The sequence below is a fragment of the Anguilla anguilla genome, chromosome 2, assembly GCF_013347855.1.
Source record: "Anguilla anguilla isolate fAngAng1 chromosome 2, fAngAng1.pri, whole genome shotgun sequence".
NCBI lineage: Eukaryota > Metazoa > Chordata > Actinopteri > Anguilliformes > Anguillidae > Anguilla > Anguilla anguilla.
The window spans coordinates 71400664-71422013 of NC_049202.1; the positions used below are offsets into that span (position 1 = coordinate 71400664).

Sequence of the window (21350 nt, forward strand, 5' to 3'; positions counted from 1 at the left end):
AATTAGCCGCGGCAGATTTCGCCTAACGGGAGATGACAGCGCGGACGGTGGCGGGCCTGAAAGGAAGCACAGAGCCAATGAAACGGAGGGATAAGCAGCAGCAGAGGTCGAGCAGGGGAAATAAACGCTGTCCCCCCAACCGCAACCCACTGACCGGCTTGCATTTTGATTACCCAGCATTCATGCTGTTTGTCTGTTGAGTGTAGTGGAGGAGGGGGGGGGGGCGGGGGGGCGGGGTGGACATACTGTATGCTCTCAAAGGTGAATAAAGGGTGTTGGCTGTTGCACAGCTACAGACCATTCGTGCCCTTGCCCCGCAGCCTTTGGATGCGACGGGGGCGATGTGTAGCTGTGTCGCAGGGCCCGTTTGTTCTGTGAAGTGTGAACCGTCGAACATTTGGCCAGAGGCGCTGTGTCTCGCTGAGATGGGCGTTTCACGGACTGCAGAGGAGAAGCGTACATCCTGGGCGTCCCCGCCTCGCTCGCCGCTGTCCTGTCAGCTGTCACGCTGGAGATAGCTGAGATAGCTGATGCAGGCCCCCCACGCCCCCCCCCCCCCCCCCCCCCAGACAGGCCCACTTCCTGCGCACCGCGTCCACGCAGGAAGCTGCTGCTCGCTCCGCGGAGCAGACGCGCGTCCAGCCGAGCGGGTCGAACCCAATCTCCACTGCCCCGCCAGCCGTCCTGTTTCCATTCTCCTCCCCCATCCCCACCCCCCCGCCCGCCCTGGAACCAAGCGGCTTCCCGCTCACCCCCTCCACCTGACCCGGCTCCATCCGTTCCACCCCAGCCCCCTCTTTTCCCACAATCAGGGAAAGGTATCACACACTTCATCGGACTCGTCGCCGACCTCGTCGCCTGGCGCGCTTCGGAAAGAGCGCGCTGCAGACCGCAGCTCGGGTCCACAGAGGAAAGAGCTCTCTCCAGATGTGCCTCCGAAACTTCAAGTCACTTTCACTTCACTTCAGTGCATGCTCCACTTCGGCTCATTACAATAGGAGTGGCTACATTTATGGGAAAGGTTTTTTTTCAAAAGAGCAAGCCCTACGCATGGACCACTGCTCTCCAGTCTGCAACATCAGGGCACCTGGCTTCTATCCACGGCTGTTCGAGCCTGCTCTGCCCGGTCATTTCTGCTCTGTGTTCTGACCTCCTCATGGGGGAATGAGCTTCCCACTGCAGTCAGAACAGCAGAAGCTCTACCCAGCTCCCAACACAGACTGAAGACCCATCTCTTCAGACTGCACAATGGCTTCCCTGACCCTCTTTAGCTATCCTCGTTTAGGAATAACGTCACACTGATCGTGGTATTTTCTTTTGTTTACAATACACATTGTTGGTTTGTTCAGCTAACTATCCACTTATTGATTATTAATGGGTTTACTGTGCTATACTGTAGATATTGAACTTCTGCCTTACCGAGACTAACGCCAACGTCTTTCACTTTTGTAAAGTGATTGCTTATGTAATGTAAACCCTGAGATGATTTCTACGTAACATGACAACATGTTGCGTAGACAACAGAGCAGAATAAATCTTTTACAAACTCCTTTGAGGAGTTCTGTGGAACTCTCAATGATCACGGAGAAGCACAGACATCATTGTTGATGCTGCAGTTGCATTATTAAACTGTCAAAATGTTTTCATCTGTGTCTTGATCTGCACTAATGCTTGTGTCTGTATTTTATAACCGCGTTTAAACTAAGGGCTCCTAGTAACTTGTAAGCAATAAACGTTTAAACCTTTTACCAAATATTTCATATATTTTGCAAATGTGCTTCATTCTATAAATATTGTATCCATTATTACGTATTTCAGACTTACTAAAAACGTTCATTTTGTCAGTTTTTGTAAACGTTGCGAATGTGGGGTTTATATAAAATATAAAATTCCAGTGATGTCAGTGAAGTGAGGGGGTGGGAGGGGGGGTGGGGGTGCAGTTACTCTGGGTCTGTACCAGTCTCCAGCGGTTAGCTGTCATATTACATTGGATGATGTACTGTACACCGCGTCTTCATCTTCGGGCTTTGTTTGCTCAAGGGGGATGCTGGGAAACTCCTGTCAGCAGAAAAGCTAAGCGGCCTCAGGACCTTTTTTTTTTTACGCAGCGATGTTGCCAGGTAGCACTGGCAGTGTGAGGGGTGCTCACGGATTCGTTTGAAGCGCGAAGGAGTCATTCACACAGATACGAAACCAGCAGCCGTTCAATCCATCATTTGATCAATCTTTTTTTCTTTTTTTGTGCGCTCTTCATACCAGTGCGTCTCTACTGTTTTTCAATAGTTAATAAAGCGGGCATCGGAGGCCTGCGTCAGGCACACTGAAGAAATCACCAGCAAATGAGGCAAAGCAATGTACAATTATGCCCGTAAAGTCTGTAACAATGGGGAAACATTTCCTAACAACAGCCTGCAGCACAAACAAATCTTTGAGCCGTGGTTGCGGATGATGGAAAAAGAGTGAAAACCACTCATATCGCTTTCTGCGCACATTCCAAATAGATTGTAAAATGTCTGCCATCAATTGCAATTCTGGCAGACATTAACAGACCCAGGTTGTGTTATATCAAAATTTTTTTTTACAGTTTTATATTGATGTCCTTCATGGCTGAATGTTATGCCATTTATAGAGTGCGGTGCTTAGAATTCTCTCGGCTCAGAAAATCGTACAGTATATGTGCATGGATTAATGGATTAATGGATCTAAATGCTGCTTCCATTTAGATCTGGTCATGGCTCATGTATGGACCCAAGGACATCCTGTGGTTATGCAGTAGTTAATTGCAGTTTAAAAAAAATTTTTTATGACAAACTGAATTTGAAGTGACTCTGATTGTGGAGCATTAGAAAGTTCCTGTGTTCTGTGCAGGTGATGTGGTGATCAGGCATAGCTTCACCTTCAAAGAGGTGCATCGAGGTCATTACGGTAGGCTTTCATCTCATATGAAACGACTTAAACATGTTTCCAGCTTTGGGGTTTTCAAAGCTTTATTGAAGTTTTAATCTAAAGCCGGATGGGATGAATTATGTATCATTTCCACTGCTGGCTTTGCCGGAATATTTAAAAAAAAAAAAAAAAACATGGACTGAATTGATTGCTAAAGCGGCCAAAGTCCAGTTCCACGTACCTTCCCGTTTAGAATCTGCGCATCTTGAAAAGCAAGAAGCCTCTGCCAAGCCAAACGATGTTTTTAAACAGGGATGTCTCGCTTGTTTTTAAGGTAGATTTTTTTGCCGTGCCTTTTCGTCTGTCGTACATTCAGATCATTTTAGGCATTTGGCCCGTGTGAGTCGCTTCATTTGACAGTGTAAAATGAATTACTGTACTTAGTCTAGACTCATTGAAGTTTTCATTAGCAATGATTTTGCCTTTGTGCTAGACAAAGAGAATCATGTTTACAAATAAGGTTCCATTTAATCTATACCTGTTAGGGCGTTGAGGGGATTTTTTATCTTTTGTTGAATCAGGAGGTTTTTTTTTAATTTTTTAATTTTTTTAACTGATTCAATTGAGGATAAAACGATTTGCAGTGACTCGATTGGTTTAAAAGGCCACGTATTGAATCGCTGATTTCAATCTGTGGCAAAGCAAAGGCAATTAAGCCAGATGTTCTTCACAATTACTGCATTTGTCTGTTTTGATTAATGACAGAAATGCCTTTTGATTGCAATTAGGGTGCACAGCATAGAGGAGGGAAAACAGTGTGTTAAAGTGCACTAGGGTAATTTCCCCTTTATGCCGATGACATCACTGTTATCAAGTGATTGTGTGTGACATATATATATAAAGATGCAATCCTTTAATGCACCTTCAGATTTCCCACCCCAACATTCCCCGTCCCAAAGAAATGCAGCACATAAAAATATAACCCAAGAGCTAATTGTGTTCATGTGTCGATGTGCAGATATGTGTTCCAAGCTAACTGCACACAGAATAGTCTAGCAGGTATATAATGATCATATTAATATGTGGTTCTTTAATATATGTGTCCCAGCCCCAGAGTCTGCTGTAGATCATGTGGTGAAGTGCCTGTGTGTTTGTGCCCGTAGGTGGAGCCCTACCTGCCCTATGAGTACACCTGTGAGGGGATGCTGGAGAGAGTGCACGCCTACATTCAGCACCAGGTGAGCTCCCTGTTCTGGCGTCCTCTCTCTCCCCCCCCCCCCCTCCCCCCCACTGTTCTGCATGCCCAGTCCTTAGGAGTCAATTAACCAAAAAACTGGCAGTAACCGAAATGGATATCATTCATTCATTCATATATACATACAGTACATACACACTGGACCTGGGTCAAATATGTGTTTATTTCGGATTCAAATACTTTTCTGTGCTCTGTTGGTCTTGCCTGGCGTAATTGAGCCTGCAATATGAGCAGACTGGTGAGATTTGCTCTTTTTGAGAGTATTTCATTGGTTCCAATACACCAGACAAGACCAATCAAGCCTAGAAAAGTATTTGAATCCAGAACAAATATGTATTTGACCCAGGTCTGATACATACAGACAGAATGACTGACTGATTGACTGACTGATTGACTGAGAGACAGACACACCGACAGACAGACAGACAGGCAGACATCACCTCCTCCATTCCCACTCTGCAACTGCTCTGCTTGTGCTGTCATCTCATCTTTTCTCAGAATCTCAGCAAACATACACACACACAAAAACACACACAAACACACACACACACACACAATCACACATCCACCCACACAATCACATACACACACACACAAACACACACACACACACACACAATCACACATCCACCCACACAATCACATACACACACACACAAACACACACACACACACCCACACAAACATACACACACACACAATCAGTCACACACACACACACACACACAATCACACACACATACACACACACACACAATCAGTCACACATACACACACATGCACACAATCACACACACACTCACACACACACCCACACAATCACGCCAGCAGAACCGTATTCCGCGCTTTCCCTGACCTTTGCCCCTTCCCGTCTCCCAGAATTCATTGTAATCCCCAGAAGCCCCCACCTCGGCTGATAAAGCCACCTACGCCACCTCGGGTTTCATAAGCCGCGGGGTGTGATTGTTTTTTTGTTTTTTTTACGGTTTTCCGTGTTATTGACTTAAAGGCACGCTGGGGCGTGGAAGTGGCGGGACGGGGGGGACGGGGGGGACGGACGGGGGGTTGGGGCGGGGGGGGTTGGGGGAGGGGCTTCTGGACTGCCGCAGCGCCTTCCAGTCAGCGCCCCCGTCAGATGCGAGATGCTGTTGTGTGTGACGTGTCAGAGGCCCGGGCGCGGGACGGTGGACGTGCCCGGACTCCCGAGCGGTCCCCTGTGCTCCGTCCTGTCAACACGCCGATCCCCCCCCCCCCCCCCCGATCTCCGCTCATCTCCCCTCTCGGCAGATTACCGGCGTTCGGCTTCGTAAGGCGGCCCGTTATCTCTCCCGCCCGCCTCTCCCCCCCCGACGAGTCACTCTGGCAGAGGAGATTCAAGGCCTGTTATCTGCCGGGGGTTTTTTTTTTTTTTCTTTGGCGTGAAAATAAATGAATTTCTGCTTAATCCTGTTTAATAAACAGGGCTGGGGGAGAGGGCGGGGGGGGGGGGGGGGGGGTGAGCGGGCTGGGGGAAGGGGGGGGAGTGTTGGGCTCCATGGATATGTCAGGAATGTAGTTATTATCAGGGGAATCTGGAAGCCTTAGCTGGGGACTCGGTTAATCTCCAGGCTTTTGGTGTTTAAATTTGACTGAGCCCTCGCTGTGGAGCGCTTCTGTCCCACACGCGCTTCAGGTTGGGTCAGGGGCCGTGGAAAATTCGGCTCATGGAGCGTTTTTTTTTTGTTCCCCGCGTCTCACCTTTCATCGTGCCGACTGAAAGTAGTTTTTCCCACGCGTGTATTTGACGTAACCTCGCACCTTCTGCTGATTTTTCTTGTGACCCGTGCCTCAGTTAGCGCTGTGAGCTAAGGGCTGCAGCTCGCAGTCACGTGCCCGCGAGGTGTTTTAACGTTGCCGCGTCTGGCGTCCGTTCCGCGCAGGACTTCTGCGTCCCCGAAACTCCCGCGTTTCCGGCGGCCAACAGCTCCAGGCCGTGGCCTGGGGGCCCGGCCGGCCCCTTCGTCATCCTGCCCAACTCCACCGGGCTGGGCTGGGCCCCCAACGCCAGCGCCCCCCCCTGCTGGCCCCCGCTGAGCGCCCTGCAGCTGCTGGTGTCGGAGGAGGGCCAGTCCTGCGTGGAGGCGTGCCGGCGCGGGGGACTGGTGTGCGAGCCCGCCTTCTTCCCCTTCATCAACAACAAGGAGGCCCTCAGCCGGTGAGCCCCGCCCACTCTATGCCCCGCCCACTCAGAGCCCCGCCCTCATCACTGCGTCTGTGTGTGTGTGTGTGTATAGGTGTGTGCGCGTGGGTGTGTGTCTGTGTGTGCACACGCGTGTGTGTGTGTGTGTATGTGTGTTCTATTAGCTCGAATGGTTGCATGTGATTTGTATATAATGCCCACTTCAGACCAAAGATTCGCGACACGAGCAGCTGCAACTGGCGACGCTTTGCAACATTTTAAAACTGGCCAACTGCGATCAGGCGCCCTGAATCGGCTGCAGTGGCGAGCGCGGGCATCAGACACTCTGAGATGAGCGGTTCACACCATAGACATACGTCTGTGGTTCACACCGCTGCAACTCCTCTCAGCAACACTCTAAACGGTTTTGCTGCGTCGCGAATCTTTGGTCTGAACCGGGCTTAAGACGCAGTGGCTCTGACTGGGTGTGCTGTGCGTCCCCCTGCTCCCCAGGCTGGAGGTGCAGTGCGAAGGCCTGGAGGCGGAGCTGAACCACGTCTTCCCCGCCTTCTCCGCGCCGCAGCGGGAGTGCGGCCTGCAGAAGGAGCCGCTGCTCTTCAGCTGCGCGGGCGCCAGCGCCAAGTACCGCCGCCTCTGCCCCTGCAGGGACTTCCGCAAGGGCCAGGTGGCGCTGTGCCGGGACTGCCTATGATGAGGCCGCCGTGCCGCCTCGCCCGGCCCCCGCCCAGCCCCGCCCCGCCCCCGAAAACCCTGACCCCGCCTCCCAAGTTCCAGCGCCATCACCCGCCCGGGAAGGAGAGAGCGCGCCCAGCCCGGAAGAGTAAGAGGAAGGGGAATCCGAGGGGGAGGTGGCCTGGCGCTGCCGTGCGCCGGCGTGGTGTCGTCGTGGTAACTATGCAGCCGGGGGGCAACAGCAGCGGAACCGGACCAGAGGAGCTCCGTCTCTTGCATCATTTCCTTCAGGGATCGTGGGTGAGGTATGGCGTACTGGTTACACCTCGAACCCGGTCCCCCGCGTCAGCTCGCCTTGATGCTGGCTTCAGCAGCGTAGGATGTAAATCAATGGGATCACCTGGCTGGGGTGGACACAAGAGAATCCACCGTGCCCCAGAAACTCACACTTCACTAAACTTCTCATCCAAGTGTGATCTATTTATTTATTTATTTATTTTCTTGTGATACCTCTCACCATGACTATTAATCAAAAGTGGTAACGTGCTTGAGATGGGCAGGGCTGTGGACTGGCGGTGTCCCATCTGGACGGTGGGGGGGGGGGGGGGGGGTACGCCAAAGTTTAAGGATTCGGGTTTATTGTGAAGTCTGTCCGGGAAGTGTTAGCAGTGCATGAGTCCAAAGAGGAGATCAATGCTGAGCGCTTCAGCCGTTGCCGCTGCTGTGATTGGTGGACCCTGGAGCTCCGCACCTCGCTCTCGACCCCCCCCCCCCCCCCCCAACCCCCCTTCCCCCAAACGATCCAGTCACCAGGCTGACCCGGGTGATATTCCACTGAAGTGAGAGAAAATGTTATTTTTCCACTAAGGGTGAGCAGTCAAGGACTGAAGATTTTTTTTTTTTTTCAAAAAAATCTGCATTTGTAACGTTAATATAAAATAAAAAGGATATTACGAAGATTTCAAAAAAAAAAAAAAAAATGTTAATTTATCATTGTGTGTTTTCACTGCTATAATTTTGTTATCTAAATATATAAAACCTTTCTGACACCCTCTTCAGTGTAGCGAATGCGTTTCTTCCTCCCGTCGTGTGTCATATCCTCCGGTATTACACCCACTTCCTGTCTGTCGGTGCCTCTGTTTGGCCCCTGACTGCCAGTTAAGCGCAGATCGATTGTGGCTGCCAATTCAGTGCGGTTTAGGAAACGAGGAAATCAGTTCTAAATATTTCATTCTTTTAAAAGGTACTCAAGGGTGAGAATGTTGTGTTGATGTACATTGGTTGATGTAAGATTGGAGTATGAAGACGTCCAGTACATTGCTCTTTAATCTGGGCTGCAGATGGGGGGCGGGGGCAACTATATTTTTTGTGCCCCTCAAACAGTTGTAGTTGCAGTCTGCGTAGAAGAACACTGAGCATTCACCCAGACGGCAAACCTGTGGTTATGTTCGTGCTAATTAGGCTGCGCAGTAGCGCTAGTACGAAAGCATTATAGCAGATTAGCCGTTGTTCAATGCGTTTCTAGCCTGCAGGCAGAAGCTGTTTTGGTGTTTCTGTCTGAATAACTTTGTGTGCTGTTATCATTCAGCACCAATCTCTCTTCCCTGAGATCAGCCGGCGTGTCCTCCCTCTCCTGGGTCCAAAAGCCTGTCATACTTTATTAAAAAAAAAAAAGTACATCTGCCAAATGAATAGCAACTAGATATGAATGAATGCTTAAGCAGTAGCAAGGAAACGGAAGCGCTTTCAAACTATTTAAACCTTCACAGCAAACGGCTTTGACCCAAATCTGTTGTACATTAATGATTTACGTGACTAAGCTCACAGCAAACACGAATGGCAATAATGTGGATATGGAATAAAAATGAAGATAGGTAGTGTAGCAAGTGTTGTCAGGTAGTTTTACCTGGACTAGCGCTTACTTTGAGGGTCTGGAAAATGCTTTTTTTTTTGCTGTAAAAATATTATGTACTTTATACGTGCTTATGAGGCAATGGCATGTGAAATATTTACACCTGATATGGATGTAAATACCCTCATATTGAAGCTGGCAGTCGGCACTATAACCTCACATATTGGTTTATTTCAAATCCAATGTGCCAGGGCAACAATAACAATAATACACTTAGGCATTTAACAGATGCTCTTATCTAGAGTGGCTTACCAATGTGCATAACTAATGGTTTCATAAAAAACAATAGTGATAATAAAATGTGCTTTGTTCAGTGTTTTTCAATGCATTCTCAAAGTGCTTTTCGATGCGCTTCAACCAGAGTGATTAATCCACCAGTAACTTAAGGAAGATAAATACTAGTAGAACATGGTGCACAGCACACAGACCACCGCCTGTCATGCGTATCAGGTTCACATGCCATGATTTCTGATTTTCTGCCATCTCCAGGACAAGGTGTGTAAGCGAACCAGCATGCAACAGGATATTTTTGCTAACAGCGCTCTTGCTCATTTTTCCAGCGGTGCCAGTTAAAGTGCATCCGCACATCCGTATACTCACATTCTCATGTGAATTCTTTGCTCTGTTGCTCCTCATTTGTTTTTGAAAAAAAAAAAAAAAAAGAGTCAATGCACTCAGAGCTGTTATGCATTCAAAACACATCAACTCCCACAGACGCACACACACAAACACAGGCGCAGACACACACACACACACGCACAAGCACAAGAGTGCAGCTAATCAGAGTTGCATTTATTCAAGAGTTGAGTCTCCAAGTTTGTATTTAACTGCCGATGTCTGGGGGGGAAAAAAAAGAAAAAAAAAATGCAAACAGAAAGCTAAGAATATCTCTGAATACCACAGCTACAGCTTACTGCTTCTGTGTGTCTCACTTTTCCTGTGTGTCTCACTGCTTCACCTTTGCAACATGGCAAGTGTAGACTGTCATTTTGGCCGGGCGCCTGTCGGCAAGCTATCTCAGTATCGACCCATCTTTGTGTTCTCACTGCCTTTTATACTGTTTTGACTGATTCCATATTTAGCATGAACATGTTCCTTAAACAACAGCTGGATATTACAAAAACAGCATAACCTCCGCTTGCTCACTGGAGTGAGTTCCTATTGACATGTATGCTGTGTGTTGATGTGTGTGCGGGAAGCAAATCGTGTTTGTACTTCAGGAACACTTGCGAGATGAGGTGTTATGCACGTTCATTTACAGCATCCAAATGCTGTGCAATGTGGCATTGTAACCCATTGCTTGTAAAACAGGGCCTACTTTGATGATGTTTTACCAAGAAGTCGCAAATTGTGTGCTACATGGTTTTAAGTGGCTGTATAGGTTGAAAAGGTGATGTGTTCACATTCAAATAGATCAGACATAGAAACTGATTATTGTTAGTATGGGGGTACACAACAGACTCTGGCAGCTATAGTTGTGTTGCTCTGGTTGGGAAAAATGTGTAATATTATATGGTAGCCAGTATTTATGTGGAATGCATTTCTTATATACAAGTGCCAATTAATTTATGTCTGAAAATCTATTGAGCTTGCACGCTCCTTGTCAGTAGTATTTTTTTTTTAATAACAGAAGAAGCAGGCTTTTCATTGCTTTATTTTCTTGTGTAAAATCATACTGTGTGGTTTGTTGAGGGTAATTGTGAACTCAGTCCCTTAATTGGGAAACGGTAATGAATTATTCATACATTTAGTTCATATCTGCTCATTTCCTCAGCCGAGCTGGCCTTGTGTTACTCTGCAGCCAATGAGGCAGATGTTCGCTCCATGGGGGTTCGTGAGGTCACCGACACTGCAAGTTCAAGTTCTTCTGCAGTCTTTTCGCGTGGTTACAAGGAATGTTCCTGCCACTTTATAAATTTTTATTACTGTGATGGTTTGGGCTATCGTGAGATCTATGAGGGGTAATGGGAACACATGCAAATGAAGGTAGATCCACTGTTTAGATTTATATGGAAATGTGGGATTAGGTTAAGATAGCATCACCGTAACTGATTGCCAGCTTATATGGCTATGAGAAGGAAGCTGTTTTTTTTTTTTTATGGGAAGGCCAAGGTAAGGGAAACTTGATGGCTGGAGTTATCAAATCAATCAAATTTTATTTGTATAGCGTTTTTTACAGCAGTTGTCACAATACGCTTTACAGACAACCCTGGCCTAAACCCCCCCAGGAGCAAGCCTAAGGCAACAGTGGCAAGGAAAAACTCCCTGTGGCAGATGGGAAGAAACCTTGGAAGGAACCAGGCTCAAGGGGGAAACCCATCCTCCTCTTCTTGTTATCTTCTTTTGTGAGTGAAGTGACGTGCTGAATTTGTCGATTCATTTATAGCATTTTTCCTCTTCAAACAGAATTGACAGAGCATTTGAAAATGCAGTGCATGTTTGCAGGCAGAAACACACACGCACGCACACACACCTGCTTTTAAATCAGCTTCCAAATGAATGAATAAATAAATATGATTGCATTTTCCTAGCAACCTCGCCTGAACACTGACATTTAACAATGACTTTTAATTACGAGTCACAGCTAAAAACAACTGCTGATTTAATCTAGGCCTCACAGGTTCCATATGCAGGTAAAGGACTGGTCCCATTGATCTGCTTGACCTTTAACCTGAGGGCAGTGTGAGCTGAACAATGCCAGAAACCTCATTTTCTTGAAAGTCGAACTCTGGTGCTCTGTGTTTGGGCATAATTTATTCTTGGAATAGTTATTCTTTTTTAAAATTTCCTTAATTCAAGGTTGACATTCAAAGTATTTTTAATGGTTCATGCTGCAGTTAAAAAATTTTTTTTAAAAAGTTTTTTTAACCAAGGCCATCAAAATATAACAATCCAGATAAACAACCTTCTGCATGGACCAGGGCCATGGAGTCCCTGTTGGGACTTGAACTGACACCCTTGTGGTTCAGCATGCGATCAAGGTGTATACATGGTGAAAAGCCCATATGTTCATCTGAACTACGGGATCACACAATGACACAAATGGTTAATTTATGCGCCTGTTTGAAGAAATTATGTTTAATGAACAAATTTGTCCGTATTTAATAGTGCTTGGTACCTTGCCCTTTCTCTTTACTGTTATGCAAATGCAGGGATAAATCCTCATTCTCTTCCAGATGCAAGGCATTATTCGAGCTCTAGGAAACGAGTAGACATTTTCCCACACTTTTCTTCTTAGTGTACTGAAACTGTAGCATCACAGTATGTTGTTGTAAATGTCTCCCATAATGGATTTATTTCTCTCTTGTTCACAACAAATGCAAAAAAAGAAAATTTTTTAAATGCACATTGCTGTCTGAGGTCTGGCTACATGATTAAAAATTTGATCAGACCCAACGGCATGTTTCTGGGGTCCAGCTGTGTTTTATTTCACGACCAGGACTCAGGCTTGGGGCCAAGCCAGACTGAATTATTACTGGGGAATCTTCTAAATTGAAATGGTTTTTTTTTTTTTTTTAATTTTTATAATTCAGAACACATCCATGAGCGAATTATAACAGCATGACTTCATCAGGATTAGACAGCTGGGGAAAATGGGCTTCCCGGTTGCTGCGGTGTATTTTAATGAAAAAAGAGGACTTAAAATCTCGCTTCGCAGGAAACGCCGTGAGACGCGTCGATGCTGCGCTTTCTAAAAATACGACTGAGAAGCCGACGGCCCCGAGAACAGAACCGTGCTGGATTACAACCGTTCTGCTCATGAAATTACACGCTGAAATTCTGCAACTTCCGTGTACTTGTCAGGGCCCCAAATCATAAAGTTATAACAAAAGAAAAAAAAAAAAAAAGACTGTACCATTCTGTTACCCTTTGAATTTCTTCTGTACTTACTAATGGGAGGTGTTACCGGAGACCTTTTCCGTTTTTGATGTCCTGTCAGCTTTTTGCCTTTCTTTGTCATTGCTGAAGTCATTCGTTGCTTTAATTAACACCCCTGAGCTGTTCCTGCTTGCCTGCCAGTCAGTCTGCCACGGCAGGTACCCGGGCCCATGGATTTCTGAAATGAGATTTTCGTGCTATTGATTTCTGTCCATCAAGGTTCGAAGCTGCCCACCACCTGACTGAGAGAAAAAGACTAATCCTGGCTATAACCCAACCCCCAACCCCCCACCCCCCCGCCCCACCCCCGCTTTACCCACGCCCCACGCCAAGAGACAGGGAAATGCTGTGGGCAATTCTGTCTTCACACCATTCTGTTTTAGCTTTCATTGATAGCACGTATGCGCACAAACACACACACATGCATTCAGGCATACACACTGACACATACACGCAGACACAGACACACACATGCACACATACACACACACACACACACACGCGCACACATACACACATACGCACACACACACACACACTCCACAGCTCTTCCTAATGACCTGTTTTGTTTTAGGTACTTTGCATTTTTTATGTTTCCATTATTCTCTGGAGTCTAATTTTCGGTCTTCTCAGCTGCCCATGAGTCAGAATATTACCTGTGGCTTGCTTCTGTAGCTAGCTCATTCTTTATGGATTATATTACCGCTACTGTAAGATTATGTTGATCAAATTCTGTTATCCTTGATTAATATATAGATACGTTTGATATATAGGATACAAGATATTTAAGGATATGATGATGATGTTCATTTATGAGTACGGTCATAAATACAGTATACCATGCCTGTGTGTGTGTGTGTATGTATATATAAATATATATATATATAATCTCAAGCCAGACCAAAAAAAAAAAACTAATGAAAAACCCTCACCTATTGATGGCTGCTGTCTGGTGGCGTGAAAATGAAAAATAAGTGAATTAAAGCCTGTGGCTGTGACAGTGCCTCTGTGGCTGTGACAGTGCCTCTGTGGCTGTGTCAGTGCCTCTGTGGCTGTGGCAGTGCCTCTGTGGCTGTGGCAGTGCCTCTGTGGCTGTGACAGTGCCTCTGTGGCTGTGACCGTGCCTCTGTGGCTGTGACAGTGCCTCTGTGGCTGTGACAGTGCCTCTGTGGCTGTGACAGTGCCTCTGTGGCTGTGACAGTGCCTCTGTGGCTGTGACAGTGCCTCTATGGCTGTGCCAGTGCCTCTGTGGCTGTGGCAGTGCCTCTGTGGCTGTGGCAGTGCCTCTGTGGCTGTGGCAGTGCCTCTGTGCTGCGTTACGGCTCCTGCCCTCGTTCAGGCTCGGCCTCCTGAACGCTGTCAGCTCCCACGGCCCCCGTCAGCCTGCTGGCGGTTTCTCCTCTTCACTACTTATGAAAACACATTCTGAAGTCTGCCACATAGTTCCAGCGGCAATCATACATGCGTGTGTGTGTGTGTGTGTGTGTGTGTGTGTGTGTTTTTATTCATCATTTGGAAGCTTATGAGCAGGTGTGTGTGCATGTGTGTGTGTGTGTGGGTGTGTGTCTGTGTGTGTGAGTATGTGTGTACGCGTGCGTGTGTGTGTGTGTGTGGTATATTAATCTTACAAATTTTGATGAATCAATGAGATCTGTGTTCAAAATCTATATTAGTTTGAAAGATGAGGTAACTTATTCTGTATTTTTAAAATTCATGAAGTAGTCCATCTGGAACGGCCTATTAAATTCAAGAGGAGCTACAAAACAAAAAAATGAAATAAAATAATTTGTGTACAACTAATTTATTACATAACACTATGATTTTGACGGTTTACGAAAGACATAATTTTCCCACTCGGTTTCAAGGCCGCAGTCACTGCAGGAGAAGGTTCTACACTGCGCGCAGTGTGTGAACGCACGATTCACTGGAACTTCTAACAAAAAGAATCAATTGCAATTTCTCATATTCCAGCTCATCACCGGTAAACAAGGAGGCAGCCTCTGTTAGGGCTCTGCTTGGCAGGCACCAAAGGACTCCAGCAGGACCCCGCAGGAAGAATCTCGAGTTTCCAGACAAAAAGGATGTCTGCAGGCAGTCAATACAGCCCCATGTTCCCACCTCAAAGCTACCTTTTGTGAAGAAGGCATTACGTTTGGAAATAAAGTACTTTGACACATAGGCTGGGTCACTCGAGGATGGAGCTGCTCACTTTGTCCACTAAAGCTGCAGAGCACTTGTACTTGCAACACACACACACACACACACATGCACACACACCATAGTTGTGAGAGTACAGGCTGTACTTTGTGTAAAGTTGGTTGCAAGCAGGAAAAAAAAAGTCTTTCACTACGTGACAAGATAATGGCTTGGTTAGGGTTTTTGTTGTGTGTGTATGTATGTGGGGGGGGGGGGGGGTTCTTGCTTACATACAATGTAAGCTCATCTCATCTCACACACTATGTAAGCTGACTGGGCATAGTTCCAGCCTCATTAATCCTGACGATGTCCTCCCTACCTTGCGATGGCAGGGTTTTAATCCCCTAGTTACACTCACAGCCAATTTAAGAGACACTGACAGAACCATTACCTTACAGGCATTTCGCAGATGTTCTTATCCAGAGCGACTCACAAAACGTTTTACACAGCATGTTACATCGCGCCCATTTATACAGCTGGATATACACTGAAGCAATGCAGGTTAAGCGCCTTGCTCGAGGGTACAACAGCAGTGTCCTACCGGGGAATCGAACCTGTGACCTTTAGGTCACAAGACCAGCTCCTTACCCGTTATACTGCACTGCCACCCAAAACCAGCCGTTGAGCCTGTGAGTGGATTTGGGGAACGGTGCCAGCCAGCCGTGCGCTCTGGGTAACAATCAGCTCGGAGACGTTCGGCTCGGAACAGCTTGCTGGAGATGAAGAGGCCTTTTGATGGCGATAGATGTACCCGCGCTCCTTTTGTTTGGTTTCTGAACTGTTCGCGTCTGCGCCAACCTTGAACCTTCTCTTTACTGTTCGGAATATTAAAGGATGGGCATGACCGGGGGGGAGACAGAGAGAGAGAGAGAGAGAGATAGAGAGAGAGAGAGAGAGTGAGAGAGAGCGGGAAGGCGAGAGAGAGAGAGAGAGAGAGAGCGGGAAGGCAAGAGAGAGAGAGAGAGATTGAGATTTAAAAACCCTTTTATTGGGACATTGTTCAACCACAGAAATTACTGTACTTCAAAATAAAAATAATATACAAGCAACATAAAGAGAAAAACAATTAACAAACTAATCACAGGCAGAAAAGAGAGAAATAGCTAGAGAAAAGAGAGAGAGAGGGAGGGAGAGAGAGAGAGAGAGCGAGAGAGAGAGGGGGAGGGAGAGAGAGAGAGAGAGAGGGAGGGAGAGAGAGAGAGAGAGAGCGAGAGAGAGAGAGAGAGAGAGAGAGAGAGAGAGCGCAGTAAGACATTACCATACCCATAATGCAGAGCTAATGAATGTTCCCGATGACTTTGGCCCACTACACACCTGGCAGCCCATCACGTTGGAAAATAGCCTTCCTGTGTTGAAGCTCCAAGGGGAGGGTTTAATTCCCCCCATATAAATTGCCCCGGTGCAGTGGTGGCCAACACGGCGAAGGGATTATTCAAATCCGGGCGGCGGCCATGTTTTCACGCAGGTCCCCTGAGGGAGACTGTGTCGCGGCTCGGTAATAAGGTGCCCTCATTTGTGTAGCTGCTTTTTTTTTTTTTTGCGAACGTTATTTTTTAACAAGCTCCGAGATGCCAGTTACGATCAACTGACGAGGAGGTACAGGGGGGGGGCTTAGCCGGGGCCAGGGATCGCCCAAACGCCTCCCATTAGGAGGAAATAACTCTCGGGGGAATCGGGAACGTCTGCGAGCCGGCCCTTCCGTTGGCCGAGGGAATTTATTCCGCCAAACCCTCGTATCGCTCACTTAGAGCTCCACTCTGCATGCGAGGTCTCCTGGAGGAAATCTCTCCCTGTTATTCCTGACCTGTTCTAGCCCTGAAATGTATTTTTTTTTTATGACGGACGGCTAGGCCAATGCACTGCGCCGTCGATGGAGTCCATATTTGCACACGTTCGTTCGTTGAGCTTGTGAACTGGGGACCGGACCACCCACTGTAATGCTGTGAAATTTCCTGTGGCACTGGACAGACAGTTCTGAAGTCTTTTTGCACCAATAGGTTCAGCAGTAATCCGGAATTTGAGACCTTGACTGCTTTCACATCGAACGGCTCCAAGCATGCCAATGGTTTGTTGCCTCCGAAAAAGCTTCGTTCCTTGTGAAACTTAACTTGCCCTTGTGAAAATTAACTTTGCAGCCACTAACGAAACATTAGTCCAGCTTTAATTCATTGTATGTGAATAAAATATAGCAGATTTATAGAAAGCTGGTTCTTTTTTAATTTAATTTAGCAAAAAATGTTTGCATGAAATGCTTTCCCAATGTGAGGTTGATTTAAAGTGTATTGATTATTTTTTATGACAAACTGTAAACCCCAACAGCATGACTAGAGTAAGAACAGAGTGCATCATAATTAAAGTCTGTGCCCAGCACAAAACTATCGATTACTCTGAGCTAGAATGTTAGCTTTAATTGTCACGGGCTCTATTTTTCATAGAGTTATGAGTGGTACATTGCATAATTTATTTTAATTGGTTCCAATTTAACAAACTTACTTACTGTCTGATGTCACGTAGGTGCATATGTTTACATTACATTACATTCATTTGGCAGACGCTTTTATCCAAAGCGACGTACAAAAGTGCATTTTCATGATCGTAGACAACTGCTGAACACGGGTTCAGTAAGGTATTTATTTTGTACAGCTATTTCTAGCCGAGAACAATGAACACTATCCTGGTCTAACATCTGCAAAGCCAACTAGGTAGAAGAATAAGCTACAGTATTAGGACAAATACAATTTACCAAGAAGTGCAGGGATGGGGCAACATGTAACAAGTGATAGGAAAAAGGGTTTTATTTATTTATTTATTTATTTTTTTATATTTATACAGCGTGGTGGTGGTTAGTCTAGGTATAGTCTGAAGAGATGAGTCTTCAGGCCACGGCGGAAGATGGATAGTGAGGGGGAGGTTCGGAGAGGGACGGGGAGTTCGTTCCACCACTGGGGAGCTAGGGTGGAGAAGCTCTGTGATCCCTTTGGGCGGGTGGGAGGGGTTACGAGACGCCCTGCTGCCGCAGAGCGGAGTGGTCGAGCAGGCACATAGAATTGAGTCATGTCCTGCAAGTAGATGGGGGCTGTCCTGTTGGCGGCAGTGTAGGCAAGGGTCAGGGCTTTGAATCGGATCCTGGCAGCGACCGGTAGCCAGTGAAGTGATCGCAGCAGAGGAGTGACGTGGGAGAATTTGGGGAGGTTGTAGATGAGTCGGGCAGCGGCATTCTGAATCATCTGTAGTGGCTGTATGGCACAAGCTGGCCGGTTTGCAAGGAGAGAGTTGCAGTAATCAAGGCGAGAGGTCACCGTAGCCTGGACGAGCAGCTGGGTGGAGTGCGTCGTCAGGTATGGTCGAATCCTCCTGATGTTGTACAGGAGGAATCTGCAGGACCGTGATGTTGCCTTGATGTGCTCCTTGAGGTCCAGTTTGTCATCCAGGACCACCCCCAAGCTCTTGGCAGAGTGAGAGGCAGTCACTGTGGTAATATGTTCTGACCCAACTATTGGCTCTAATCAACATATTGTGAAAAATTAAACCAAATATGGCTACCCCCCTTTCAGCAGGACACACAATCTTTTCTGTAAGGAACTATCCGCTGCATAAAAATCTTCTGATTTTATCTTGATGGATACATTCAAAATTAAACTGGAGGATTCAGAATTAAAGCAAGTGCACAAATACCTGGCAAGCTGGATCGATGAAGATGGAAGATGTCTGGAGGAAATTGAATGCAGAATTGGACAAGCAAAAATGGCTTTCTTGGAGAATAAAGAACAAAGATTATTGAAACCTATATATTTTCTGTTCTTACATATGGATCAGAGACGTGGACATTGACAGAGGAAGCGAAAAGAAGGATAAATGCATTTGAGATATGGTAATATAGGAGAATGCTCAAGATCAGCTGGAGAAGATTTAAGTCAAATGATAAGGTTCTGGAACTGGTAGGAGAAGACAGGTATATTATGAAGAAGATTGCAGAGAGAAAGTTTGAGTTTGCGGGGCACATCTTGAGAGGGTCCAGTGGAAGTCTGATGAAGAGGGTTTCGGAGGGGACGACTGAAGGGAAACGAGGAGTGGGAAGACAACGCATAATGTGGCTGGATGACATAAAGAGACGGAGCGGAGAAAGAAGATATGAACAACTCAAGAGAAAGGCTGAGGAGAGAAACAGTTGGAGGACCATGAAAGCCAACCTTCGGATCGAAGACGGCACAGATGATTGATTGATTGCATACATTATGTTGACGTGTTGGTGTTAACATGTCTATAGCATTGGGTCGTTTGTGCATGGGTCCATGCTAACGTTCACTTTTTGGCAGTTTTTGGCTAGAACGCAACAGCGGGGCCAGCGCTACAAACGCGAATGTCTGTGACTGACTGAGTGAGTGACTGAGTGAGTGATGAGGTTACACCATTGGTCGGCCGATTTATGAAGGCACACCATTGGTCGGCCGAGTTATGAAGGCACACCATTGGTCGGCCGGATCACGTGTGTTAGGTCCAGCCATATACTTGGTTTTAACCTGGTCTTGTTTTCAGCCGTGCTCATTGAAGGATGTCAGTAATGCCTGCTCTGCTGGTTGGCTTCACTTTGGCCTTCGGTCTCTTTCTTCCTTCAAATGTGTAGTACAACGGTTGGCGAACTGCCGTGGCAACCTTGAGCAAGGTGCTTAACTTGAATTGCTTAAGTAAATATCCAGGTGGATAAATGAATACTATGTACAGTGTTGTGTAAGTAGTTCTGGATAAGAGGGTGCTAGACTTGGAAATTCTAGTAACCAGAGGTCATATGAATAAGGCAAGCAGAATTCAGTTAAAATGATACATTGTAGCAATATTATTTAAAGTAAAGTATATGTAAGATATGTTGGCTTACTTTAGTTTTTGAGTGAACAAAAAGCTGAAATTGTTTTACGCACACAAGGAGTACACAAGGTGTTAGCTGTGTACACAAGGCAATTAAGTTTCCATACATAATTTTTTTGTGGTAATCTTTTTCTTCAAAACTTTTGAGTTAACTGAACAAATTTGGATTTACAGTGCAGAAAAAAGTTAATGATAGGACTGCAGAAGTTATGAAAATCCTTAATTCAGGATGATTTAGGACAGGTAGGATGCTGTACGGCTTTATGAAGGTAAAATCGGAGACTTTTCACAGCTCTTAAAAAGAATATATGGTTTGCAATTACAAAGTCTCTTTTTTAGGATTATTCTGGCGATACATAAGTTCAGTTTTCAAGACATTATCACCAGCTCTGTGGAACAAATAAAGAACTTCTGCGGTAGCTTGAAAGGTAGCTCCAGAAAGTGGCTAGGTGCCAGGTATGGCTAAATCATGAGCACACCCAACTGATGTCTGCTCTGATAATACGGAAAGCTAGCAACATAGCCCAGGAGGTAAGACCGATTGTCTGGCAGTCGGAGGGTTGCTGGTTCAAACCCCGCCCTGGGTGTGTCGAAGTGTCCTTGAGCAAGACACCTAACCCCTAACTGCTCTGGCGAATGAGAGGCATCAATTGTAAAGCGCTTTGGATAAAAGCGATATACAAATTCAGTCCATTTAGCAAAAATGTGAAGATTAATGCAGTGTGGAAGTTTTAATGACTGCGATTGTAGACACGCTGAAGGTCGTTATTCGAAGCAGTCTCTCGGTTTGACCACAACCTTCTCTCAACTGGACCAGACCTAAATGTAGAGCTTGAGTAACAGAGTTGTCGGATGACTCTTTTTTTTTTCCATGTGCAGCACTATCATTGTTGTTGATAGCAGAACTGCTGAATCCCACGGGTTTTGCTCCGTACAGGAGAACAGCCTTTTTGATCTTTAACGTGACTCAGAACACTTGCTTCTGAAGACTCCGCAGACTGCCTCGGAGACCCAGCCGCTCCATCAACTACCTTGAAAGGCGAGATGCTTTGAAGAAGGGGCAGAATTTTCTTTCTGTCAGATACAGCATGATTGTGAGTAAACAGGCCCCTGAACTTGGAATCTGAACGAATGAACCGCAACAGGAAGAGAACGTCTCACTGTAACACAAGCGTGCTGATCAGTGCGATACACGCTCAGAAATAAGAATGCTCTCTGTTTCCCTGCGTGCCTGAGTAGCCTGATGCTCCAGTCCAGAACGTTTCTTTCAAAATGAAAACTATTAAAATTTATTGTTCAATTTTCTTGAGTTCTGGTAAGACCGCGTAGGTGTAGCAACATAAAAGTCACATGCACACACACACGAAAAGTTAACAAATGTACCGATCGATTTTATATTGTATCCCCTAAATACTTAAAATTCTCAGATGAGCGCAGATGTTTAAGCCCTGGAGGCTAGTCCAGGAAAGATGAGGTGCGCTATCCACGCGTATCAATACTGCACGACC

At 46.2% G+C, this 21350-nt stretch overlaps 1 protein-coding gene across 4 annotated transcripts in view; it reads left to right on the forward strand.

The window, feature by feature from the left end:
- The window catches only part of LOC118219591 (alpha-1,6-mannosylglycoprotein 6-beta-N-acetylglucosaminyltransferase B), a 134569-nt gene extending 126801 nt beyond the window's left edge, over window positions 1-7768 (forward strand). For all 4 annotated transcript variants that reach the window (XM_035402878.1, XM_035402881.1, XM_035402879.1 and 1 more), the window contains 3 exons: window positions 4050-4124; window positions 6061-6335; window positions 6813-7768. In XM_035402878.1, the coding sequence (XP_035258769.1) occupies window positions 4050-4124; window positions 6061-6335; window positions 6813-7011 (549 nt within the window). In that variant the 3' untranslated portion in view covers window positions 7012-7768. The remainder of the gene's footprint in view (window positions 1-4049; window positions 4125-6060; window positions 6336-6812) is intronic.
- Window positions 7769-21350: the final 13582 nt, after the last annotated feature.